General features: G+C 46.5%; 1 protein-coding gene across 19 annotated transcripts in view; it reads left to right on the top strand.

Annotated features, from left to right (window-relative positions):
- Positions 1-1,332: 1,332 nt before the first annotated feature.
- PXK (PX domain containing serine/threonine kinase like) overlaps positions 1,333-11,610 on the top strand; it is a 108,457-nt gene continuing 98,179 nt past the window's right edge. For 18 of the 19 annotated variants that reach the window (XR_014145300.1, XR_014145318.1, XR_014145301.1 and 15 more), the window contains exon 1: positions 1,333-1,541. Coding sequence is in view for 14 of the 19 variants with exons in the window: in XM_081819793.1 (XP_081675919.1) it covers positions 1,440-1,541 (102 nt within the window). In the remaining 5 variants the exon portion in view is untranslated. Of the gene's footprint in view, positions 1,542-7,705; positions 8,970-11,610 lie in introns of those variants that run through there. The other variant, XM_081819813.1, reaches the window with a different exon arrangement.

The following is an 11,610-nucleotide window of genomic DNA, read 5'->3' on the forward strand; positions in this document are numbered from 1 at the left end:
AGTAAATTTGAAGATCTAACAGGCATTATTAAGTGATTCGTAATTCAGGTAGCAACCCATCTAGCAAGTAGAAAGGAGCTCTAAGGAACTGTACAAAAAGGGAGGTTTTTATAGGAAGGAGGGTGGGGCAAGGAAGTTACTAGCAAAAGAAAGGATTATTTCAGGCAAGGTCACTTTCCCTTAGGGGAAAGAGCAGGGGGTCTTACCATGCAAATTACCTCATCTTCCTTTGGCGGGGGAGGGGGATGGATAGTCTGCGTGTCAGATTACCTCACTGAATATTCCTGACTGACGGTTAAAACTACATTTCTGGGGGAGGTTGAAACCATAGTTAGGTTCGTTGTAAGCCCTGGTTTGGCGATGTAACATAGGATAAGTGACTCCATTTTGGGTCTATGATTTTCTTTCTTTTTTTTAATTTATTTTATTTTTTAAAGATTTTATTTATTTGACAGAGAGAGATACAGCGAGAGAGGGAACACAAGCAGGGGGAGTGGGAGAGGGAGAAGCAGGCTTCCCGCAGAGCAGGGAGCCCGATGCCGGGCTCGATCCGGCATCAGGACCTGAGCCGAAGGCAGTCGCTTAAGGACTGAGCCACCCAGGCGCCCCAATGGTTTTCTTTTTGACAAGGCCTTGTGGCTGGGGCCAAGGGTGGAGGTTGGAGTCCTGGACTGAGGCCCAGGTTTTAGGATCCCCAGTTCCAAGGGCTTGGATCTGAGGGTCCTGGAGTCCAAAGGCTCCAGCTGTGGGGTTCAATTCTGAGGACCCAGCTCTTAGATTCTTGGGTCTGAAAAGCCAGGATTAAGGGTTCAGTAAAACCTGAATCTTACGGGCTGGTTTTAGAAAGTTTCTGGGTCTGCAGGGGTCGGACTGAGGGTCTCATCTTGAAGGTCCCTTTTCTGGGTCTTAGGGTCCTTGGGCCCGGGAGGTCTGGGTGGGAAAGGTCCAGCTGTAAAAGTCTCAAGTCTGGCAGTCCCGGCCGAAAGTGAAAAGCCCAACATTGCAAGGCTTGGTTTGGTAATCTTTAGACCTGAGGGTTCCTGGATCGCAGGGCTCAGGACGCCATGTCTTCGGATCTGAGGCTCTCTGGACGTGGTGGCTTAGGGTGCAATGTCCCGGGTCTGAGGCTGGATGCTGAGGGTACCGGGCCTGCAGGCGGCTGCGAGGAGCTTGGAAACGCGGGTCCGGGGCAGCGGCGAACGCGGCAGTGTGGCGCTAGGACCCTGCGGGAGGCGGCAGCGGGAAGGGCGGCCAGTATTGACAGCGACGGCGGCGGGGAAGCCGGCGCTAGGACCCTGCGGGCGCGGCGGGTGGCGGCGGCGTGTGGGGCGGCGCGTGTTGACAGCGGCGGCGGCGGCGGCGGAGCCGGGCGGCGGCGGGAGTCGGCGCCCGTGGTTCCTGCCGCTGGTGTCGAGGCGGTGGCGGACGGGCGTCCGGGGATGGCCTTCATGGAGAAGCCGCCGGCCGGCAAGGTGCTGCTGGACGACACGGTGCCGCTGACAGCAGCCATCGAGGCGAGCCAGAGCCTGCAGTCCCACACGGTGCGCGGCCCGCCGCTTGGGCGGGCGGCGCGGGGCGGCCCCGGGCCGCGAGAGGGCTTCGGGCGGCCCGGCGCTGGCCGGGCTGGGTCGCCGGGGCGGGGAGCGGGGCCGGGGGTCGGCGGCCCAGGCCGGGAGGGTAGTGCGGTGGCCGTGGCTCTGGGACAGGGGCCCCGGGGCCCAGGTGAACTCAGGTCTGCAAGGGCCGGGGGTGGGGATCGCAGCCCCGTGGGCCAAGCTGGAGGAGGGGCTCGGCGGTGCGGCTCCGAGTTGTAGGAGGTGTTGGATTCCCGGGCCCACCTTGGCCAGGCGGAGTAAAGGGAGCACTTGGGACCCTCTCCTCCACTTCTGCCCGCCGCCAGCCTTCTCTTTGGGGCCGCTGAGTTTTACTCCCTTCAGCTGGGGACCTGAGTGGCGGCGATGTGGATATGCCGGGCCAAATGGAAGTGTGACTTTAGAGCCTACTTGTTGGGATGGCAGAGTGTAAGCGGCTGGGGTCTGCAGCCCCAGTTGCTGGGCAGCTGCTTGGCCTAGGCGCAGGGAAATGGTGAGGGAGGCAGTCTGGGGTCCTGCTGAGGCAGGTATGTGAGTGTGCTCCTTCCCTCCTCTAACCTGTTCTTTAGTGGGCAGTGGTAGCATTCATTTGAGTTTAAAATCCACTGGAGTAGCATAAAAGAGTAATAGGTCCTCATAGTAAACACAGGCAGAATTCATTTCTGTTACCTATACTGTCTTTTATGGGTCTTTAAAACCAAGATTGTTTTCATTTGCCTGTACCTTTTTTTTTTTTTTTGAAAAGCACACTGTGCATTGTAATTTACAAGCAATAAACCTAGGAACCAGCAGAAAAACAGGAGCTGCCAGCCAGGGGGACTTTGGGAAATAATGAATGGGGAGAGAGAGATTCCTTAAATTGTAATGTTTTGTCAGGTCACCAAATCAGATTTCGGCTCAGAGGCTTGTTTGTTTACCATTGCAGTGTGTTTAGGGTTCATCATCTGGAGGCTAAAGCCCCACAATAGCCTTCTGTTTCTCTTTTTGTTCAAGCTGTTCTGGTGACTTCAAAGAGATCTTTTATTCTGTTGTATTAAAGTGGGACTTTTTTGAACCTCAGTTTCCTCTTCCGACAGCCGTGCTTTGTAGGGTTTGGATTGTTCAAAGTGTTCATTTCCAGTTAGGAAAATGATTATATATATATTTTTTAAAGATTTTATTTATTTATTTGAGAGAGAGAGAACACCTGAGAGGGGATAGGGTCAGAGGACGAAGCAGACTCCCTGCCGAGCAGGAAGCCCGATGCGGGACTCGATCCAGGGACTCCAGGATTATGACCTGAGCCGAAGGCAGTCGCTTAACCAACTGAGCCACCCAGGCGCCCTAGGAAAATGATTATATTTTTTAAAAATGTATTTTATGTTTTCGTTTATCTTTAATCCTGTTTTACAGACTTGGGAGAAGGCACTGTGTTGGACAGAATCTTTACTCTCTGTAATGTATACCTATGGGAGTATGGGTTAAAGGTTGAAATTTAGGGCAGGTGTTCAAGAATAAATTCTGCTATTAAACTAGATTTTTGACTTGACTTTTGGCAAATTTTGGGGGAGAGGGGTTGAGTCTTTTAGGTTTATTTTTTGCTGAAGGTAGAGAGATGCTTATAAATGCTCACAGATCACTTCTTCCAGGAAGCATTCCATGATGGCCACTGCCCCAAGTCCATGCTCACTTCCACCTTAACCTAGATCAGTTTATTCTGAAATTATTTCTTTAGTTTTCCTCTCCCCCAGGTTATGAGAGGAGGACAGGTGCTTAATTTTGGGTCCCAGTCCCTGGTGTCTGATAGGATTTCATATGTATTTGTTGAATGAATATAAACAAATAAATTGCAACCTTACTTTGCCTCTTTTTTGTTTGTGTAAAACAGTAGTGGTGAGAATTGGAACAACGTGGCATCTGAGGTGCTGAGTTAAGGGGGTCAGCGCTTCAGCAAGGTAGTGAAAGATGTATTAGGATTCTATTTTTACTGCAGAGCTTTTCTTTAAGAAATAACATAATTTAGAGTAGAGAATGGGAGTCCCTATAATGATGACTGATCACAAAAGACAGTGACTCACAGGAGACCCATAGAGGCAGATGTGAATGAGTAAAAAACACTGTAGCATTGTCTTGCGCAATTTTTAACTGTTCTATGTTCTTGTCATTTTAGCTGTAGAATTGGAGACTGGGAAGTGTTGCATCAGCCCTGAACTTTATTGAGAAAATCATATGCTGATGCAGACTTTCTGGATTATTAGCCCCTTATGAGTAAGTCCCTTTAAAACAGGAACTGTTGGAAATAATTTTGGAAAGAAGTAGTTGTTAATGGTGGCAAATGGAAGAAAAGAGCATTGTTTTCTATTGGGAAAACTGAAGGTGGCTTTTCTACTTGTTAGCTGAAGGGAAATGGTGTCCCAAAAGTCAGAGGGCAGTCCTCCCTCTGAAATACTGAGCTCCTTGGCTGTAGGATAGAAACATACAGAGAGAGTATATAGTAGACAGCCTTTGAGTTGGAAGAGGCAAGACGTTAATACAGTTTTGGGCAGACACTTGCTAGTCTGTGACGTTGGTTGGGCAAGTCACAAAGAGGTTAACTTTTTGATGTGTAGTTTTATGTTGTAAAGAGGGTAATAAAAGCCTGCTCTGCCTGCCTTCCAAGGTTGTTACAAAGATCAAATGAACTAGTCTTTATGAAGTATTCGTAAAGGGCATTTCTTTCTTCTTCCATCTATTCACTCCCTGGTGAAATAACTTCCAAAGTGTTAAACAAGGTAAAGTGTGATTATCGAAAATAGCTAATTTCTATCCAGAGTTCCTTCCCCTTATCAAGGTTGTTTAGCTTTGGGAAACAGAATTTACAGCAGAAAATTTTAGGTTACATAGGATTTAAAATTTAGGGACTTGGAGGGGGGGAAATTCTGTGGGTAGGAAAATACAGATGCCAGGATGAAGGGAACACAAGGTCACCACCAGAAAGGCATATTTAGATGAGAAACTGGCAGAGAGGGCACAGATTGGTAGATGATTCTGTTCCTGACTGTGGTCTGAATGATTTTATTTTCACTTTTATGGAGCACAATGAATTTGGCTTCAGGAAATACACCAGGCCTCTGCTGCAAGGAAATGAAACTTCCATAAAATCAGAAGGGACCATAGTTAGGGAGGATGCTTTCAGCCTGGGGTGGGAGGAAAGGGAAGGATTTTCCAAACAAAAGGAATTTGAATAAAAAGCCGTACAGGTGAATTGTGGGGAAGTTTGGGGGGGACGAAGAGAAAACAAGGGAAATATGGACGTTCTTGGCGATGTGAAAGGGAAAACTTCTAAAAATCGATAGACTGAAAAAATGCTTACCTAGCTGAAATAGAAACCAGAGGAAACCGACAGTTTGGGAGAGGGTTGTTATCAAATATGCGTATCAGATTTTTGCTGGTCAGTGTGCTGTAGTGTGCTAACACTTCATCTCGGTTTTCTCCTTTTAAAATACTCTTCTGTGAGGTTCATCTGAATCAAGGCCCATTTACTCTGCATTTGGTGCATTTTGTTCTTGAGAAACAAAAGATAATTTTAGTGATATTTGAGGCATAACAACATTTTTTAAATCTGGGAAAGATAATATTACATGTTGAGATCTTTACTGAAAATGGGTCTCTCTTTGACCTTTGATTTTTGGAAACTGTATTCCTGCACAGTTTATTTATTCAACAGTACTCATTAATTCGAGAAAAATGTGTTGTGTACCTACTGGGTGCCAGACACATGCTGGAGATCTGGTGGTCTGCTAGATAGCGCTTGCTTTCATTGAGCTTTTGTTCTGTGGGATTCTGAGGTCTTCCATTTCCCAAGGTGTTGACAAGTCAGAGTCTTTACCTGTCATAACACAGGTGGTTTTGAAGTTCCTTTTGTGGCTTGGATTATTGAGCCTCAGCTTTTTAATCAGTGGCCTTTTTTATATAGTTTTTTAAACTCTATTCATATATCATCAGAATACCTATTCAAATGTGATGTCAAATTAGCAGACCTCATTGCCTTCAGGGCCTGACATTTTAGGCAACGCAGTGCTCAATATCAGGATCTATCTGGGCTTCCTTTTGGGATGCTATTTGGAAGTTTCTTTAGAATTCCAAGTTATACTGACTACTTTAGAAAATTCCTTGAAGATATTTGCATAGGCAAATGCAGACCAAATGATAGTTCCTCATTTTATAATAAGATAATAAGTTTTCTTGAAATCTGCTTTTTTTAAAGATTTTATTTATTTATTTGAGAGAGAGACGAGAGAGCACACACAGAGGGAGAAGTAGGCTCCCCACTGATCAGGGAGCCCCATGCGGGGCTTGATCCCAGGACCCTGGGATCAGGACCTCAGCCGAAGGCAGATGCTTAACCAACTGAGCACCTAGCACCCCAAGTTTTCTTGAAATCTTATCACTTGTCTTCTACTTACGTATTTTTCCCCACTTGTTTTTGAAACCTGTAATGGATGCAGTTACAAAAGTCTGAGTTGGAACGTTTTAGATAATGGTAATTAGTTAATATAGAGATTGTAAGTAAACTGTACCTATTGAAGTCAATTTTTTTGCAGACTGATTTAGGGGCTGGTGATTTTTTTTTTTTTGAGAAAGAGCGTGCAAGTGGGGAGGGGTAGAGGCAGAGAGAGAGAGAACCTTAAGCAGGCTTCACACCCAGCACAGAGCCTGATCTCACAACCCCGAGATTATGACTTTAGCCGAAATCAAGAATTAGATGCTCAACCGAGTGAGCCACCCAGGTGCCCCTAGGGGCTGGTGATTCTTAATCCTAATTTATCACCTCTTTTGAGGATTATCCCACTAGGAAGATTTCTTGTAGTAGGAATACAAATAAGAAGCTGGCTATAGTTACTTGGAAGAAACATGGGATTCTGGGGCTGAAGTTTATTTTAGGAGAAAAGATCTTATGTGTTTTGCTCCTTAGGGGAATATCGTAAATATTCACCTATGTGTACACAGCTTCCATATATTTGTGATCTTAATAAGATTGTTCAAAATATGGATTGTTGATTGGTGGTCTAAGTGGGTTCATTTGGGCCAACTAGAACAAACCTGTTTTCTACTGAGGCAGGTAGTGGTTCCTTTTCAAGCTGCTGGAGGTGTCTAAGCAGCTTCACATGAAATGAGGCTCCTTTATGTCCCAGCTTTTGGCATCCTGAAAACAGGAGAGCTGAACTTGAATATTGTTTTAGAACTCAGAAGTGCTTGAGTGCTTGCGGGTGTTGTAGAAGAGAGAGTAATAGTTTTTTTCCGTTGTTTTTCCCCTGATATTGGAAGTCATCCTTGTCAGTGACTTCTTTTACAAGTAAGGTGCACATGGTAGGGGAAATTAAGGTATGGCTGTCATCGGAGGAGATGACAGAGCCCTTCATTTTCACTTTGAAAATTTTGACTAAGGACTAAGGGACAAGCACTTTATCTGGGGTAAATACGTGGACCTCTGGAGGGGAAGAGTTTGTGCAGATTGACCATTTAGTCTCCAGCTGATCTTGCTGACTACCAAATTTGGGGTGAGTCTGTTCATTTCCAGCTGAAGATCAAACTGTCAAGTACTTTCTCCTGCTTACCAAGAGTACATTTTTACTGTTGTCTTCAAATAATTGAGTAGTTATTTTTTGGTGGTTAAGAAGGTATTCCTATTAGTATAATATTAGTTTGGGGAACCCATTGCAAGAGGAGTCTTCTAGAATTTTTTTTTTTTAGTAACAGCTTTATATATAATTCACATACTGTACAATTTATCCATTGACTAAACAAGTCAGTATAAATATATTCACAGAGTTGTGTACCTATCTCCATAATCAGTTTTAAAATTTTATGTTTTGTTTTTTTTTTATTTGACAGAGAGAGAGAGACAGCTAGAGAGGGAACACAAGCAGGGGGAGTGGGAGAGGGAGAAGCAGGCTCCCGGCCGAGCAGAGAGCCCGATGCGGGGCTCGATCCCAGGACCCCGGGATCATGACCTGAGCCGAAGGCAGACGCTTAACGACTGAGCCACCCTGGTGCCCCTAAAATTTTATGTATTTATTTTAGAGAGAGAGAGAAAGAGCAGGGGGGGAAGGGCAGCAGGAGAGGGAGAGAGAATCCTCAAGCAGACTCCCCGCTCAGCCCAGAGCCTAACCCGGGGCTCAATCCCAGGACCCTGAGATCATGACCTGAGCCTGAATCAGGAGCTGGCTGCTTAACTGACTGAGCCACCCAGCACCCCCTTTTTAAGATTAATTTATTTATCATAATCAATTTTAGAACATTTTCATTACCCTGAAAGGAAGCCCCATACCGTTTAGCCATCACCCTGGGAAGTTTATAACATTGCAATATGCTAAACTCAGGACATACTCTTAGCACAAGTTCTTTACCTCTCTGGATTTACCTCCTTTCACAATCTTATCAGAGAGACAGGTTCTCCATAAATGCTCATACACATGTTTAGATAACCTCCCAGAACCTCCCCGGCCTGAAGCCTGCTCTTAGGCAGTGAATCTTAGGGTAAGAATCACTGCTGAAGGTTTTTCAAACTGCAAACTTGGAGAAGAAGCATGCATCTAAACAGTTCACCTTGCTGCCATGTGAACCCTGCTTTCAGGAAGCCGTGGATTTGGAACAATAGATGAATTCTGTCTTGTTGGTGTGAAAGAGTTACTCTGGGTTGCACCTTGCCAAGCGCATTGAGGTGTAGGTGCCCAGATGACTTATTAGAGGAGCCCAGCGGGAGGGCAGAGGGCTCTGTGCTGGAGAGCAGGGTGTTTGCGCCCTGGCCAGCTCTCTGTTTATGACATCTCAGCAAGGCTGCCCACATTTCTTTGGTGTGGCTCCTCCGAAACTGGTCATTTCTCCTCAGTTCAGTCGAGGCTGTTTTGGGGTGAAGGGAGGAGGCAGTGAATAGAGTGTTGGTATGGGACAAACCTGGGTCTAAAATGCTGGAACCATTTCGGAGGTGGAAAGGGAAAGCAGTGTTGTTCTGCAGGCCTTCCTTAGAGCCTGCCCTTTGCCCAGGTGACAGGTGACTGGTGGGCAGGGATGCGGTGCACTTCAGTCCTGCAGAGGGAAATGGAGCCTGAAGCGGGCCTGCTCACACCACACCGCTAGCCTGGCGGGCATGACTGCTCTCACCGTCCCACTAGAGCACAGGGGAGGGCTGGCTGACACATTGCCGTGCTCTAGGCATCGCTGCGTGTGACCCTGTAGATACCACACTCTCTAACAGCCTTCCTCCGTTCTTCACTCCATGCTGCTTCTCGAGCTCCGACGGGCACTGCGGTCGGTGCTGGGGATGCAGTGGTGAGCAGGCCCGACTCCAGGAGCTCTGAGGCTGCTGAGCGTCTGAGCAAGCAGGACACACCTCTGTCCCTTCCCACTCCTTAAATGGTAAGGGGCATATGGGCAGCTTGTTCTGCCTCTGTCCATGTCTTTCTCTTTGAAGTCCCCCCACCGCAAATCCAGCCCTTCCTGTCTATGTATTGTTACTTTGATTCCATTTCAAACTAGCTCATTCTCTAGTGTATACAGTATAGATAGTAAGCATTCAATAAATGTTTGTTGAGTAAGTGGACTTGTTGTATGATTACAGTTATCTGAGCTGCAACTCAGGGAATCCTTCTTGTGGACAACTACTTTACCAAGCTGCATTTGCTTTTCTTTATTTAAAAAAAATTTTTTTTTTAAGGATTTTATTTATTCGAGAGAGACAGAGAGAGCACAAGCAAGGGGAGCTGCAGGCAGAGGGAAAAGCAGACTCCCTGCTGAGCAGGGAGCCCAACGTGGGGCTCGATCCCAGGACCACGTGGATATCATGACCTGAGCCGAAGGCTGGCGCTTAACTGACTGAGCCACCCAGGCGCCCCATGAAGCTGGATATGCTTTTCCTTCCTCTGAAATTCCCATTCAGCTTTATTGGTTCCAAACGTGCAAGCATTTTACATACCTGTTCTTTCTTCTTCTTTTTTTTTTTTTTTAATATTTATTTATTTATTTTAGAGAGAGAGAGTGCGCACATGCGGGGGGTCAGGGGAGGGGCAGAGGGAGAGAGAATCTCAAGCAGACCCAGTGCTGAGCGTGGAGCCTGACGCAGGGCTCGATCTCATGACCCTGAGATCATGACCTGAGCTGAAACCAAGAGTCGATGCTTAACCGACTGTGCCAACCAGGTGCCCCCATACCTGTTATTTCTTACCACTTTGTTTTCTATTTAATAATCTCTCCCTCCCACACATGTGAAAGTGTAAGGCAGGAACAGAGGGACAATACCTTAGTGACGTTGGACAAATGGTTTAATCTCTCCAGCCCATTTCTTTGTGAAGTGTGGATGGTAAGAGTATGTTAGTGCTGCTGTGAGGATTAACCGAGCTCACACATGGAACATTCTAACCAGAGCTTAACACGTAAGTATCAGCTGTTTTGATGTAGTGTATTACCTCTGTATTTGCCAGAACACTAGTAAGTTTTTAGGTACTAGTACTTGCTGGGCACTCAGGTATCCTCAGCGGAAAAAGGAGAATTGTTTATTTAAAAGTTTGTCTCACTGTCAGCCGTGACTGCTTTGCTAACAAATGGCAAAAAAGAGACCAGTGACATGTCAAAGAGCAACTCCCCTGCTGCCTTTTTCTCTTTCGCTCTGAAGGAACCTGTTTTGATAGCCAGGCCTGGGGGCTGCAGAACGGAGTCCCCTTCTGGGGCCGGCCACTGAACTGGCAGATGGGCTCCCAGAGGCCAGGCCTGAAGGGAGGCGGGCCCCTGGCAAATGCCCGTTTCAGCTCTTCACATCCCAGCTTTTGTTCGTCACCAACATCGGTGTATGCAAATTTGACCTCCAGCAGCGGGGTGAGAAAGTAAAATAGAAAGCCCTCTGCTTTGTTCTTTCCCCTGACAAGTAGACCATGCCAACTGACATTTGTGAGGGGGTGGGCTGGGGGGCAGCTGACATCTTCAGAACGCTGCTTCCTGAGAAATGCTCTTCTATTCCGGAGAGCCCTGCTGAGTTCCTTTCCCCTAAGTGCCACGCACCAGTAGTCAGGCTGTGGGCATAGACACCAGGTTTGGGTGCCTTTCACTCTGAAGCACAGAACTTCTTCCTTATCCGAAAGCAGCCTCTACGGTGTTGGGAACCTTAGCAAGCACCTGAGGAGTCTCCTGTGAGCTGGGCACTGGGCCGTGTATTAAGATAAAAAGACGAATGAAGCAGGGAGCTTATATCCCAGTAGAGGTGGCAGACGTATAAACTAAGGGTGAAGTAAGGTGTTGAGAGTGCCAGCCCGCCTGGGAGCCAAGAGGGGCAGTGGGAGTGGCTCCAGCCACCCAGGTCCTTCCTGGAGCTTTGGGCTGAACAGCCTTTCAGAGAACAGCTTCTAGATCAGCACTCCCCAGGCTTGAACTTGCAAACTCCTTTCATAGTACTTCTGAATTGTAAAAAAAAAACCAAAACCCTCTGGAAGTGATTTTGAATTAAAAAAATATGTTAGGGACGCCTGGGTGGCTCAGTCGGTTAAGCGTCTGCCTTCGGCTCAGGTCATGATCCCAGGGTCCTGGGATCGAGTCCCGCATCGGGCTCCCTGCTCCGCGGGGAGCCTGCTTCTCGCTCTGCCTCTGTCTCTCTCTCTGTCTCTCATAATAAATAAATAAAATCTTAAAAAAATATATTTTATTCAGATTAGTACATTATTAAAAATTATATTAATGTTTGGGATCTGAATTACACTGTTTTTTGAAATATGAGAGGCAGTGAGAATTGTGATAAGGTGAATACAGCTTACGGCACTGATAATGAGCGTCTTCAGACAGTTTGCAGAATTACCAATTTTATGATGGTTCTCACTTCTTGTATTTCTCACGAACTTCTCACTTAACTCATATTTTACCATTGGCATTCCTAATAAAGCCTATCTTTAGTCATGGTACATTAATGGGTGTAAATGAAACCATGTATGACTCAGAGCAAAATCAATTAAAAAGCTACGTAGTGGCCAAAACCATGATAAACCAAATAAACCATGAACACACTCATCTGATTTCT

The sequence above is a fragment of the Leptonychotes weddellii genome, chromosome 1 (assembly GCF_054177405.1).
Source record: "Leptonychotes weddellii isolate Sample4059 chromosome 1, ASM5417740v2, whole genome shotgun sequence".
In the NCBI taxonomy this organism is placed as follows: domain Eukaryota; kingdom Metazoa; phylum Chordata; class Mammalia; order Carnivora; family Phocidae; genus Leptonychotes; species Leptonychotes weddellii.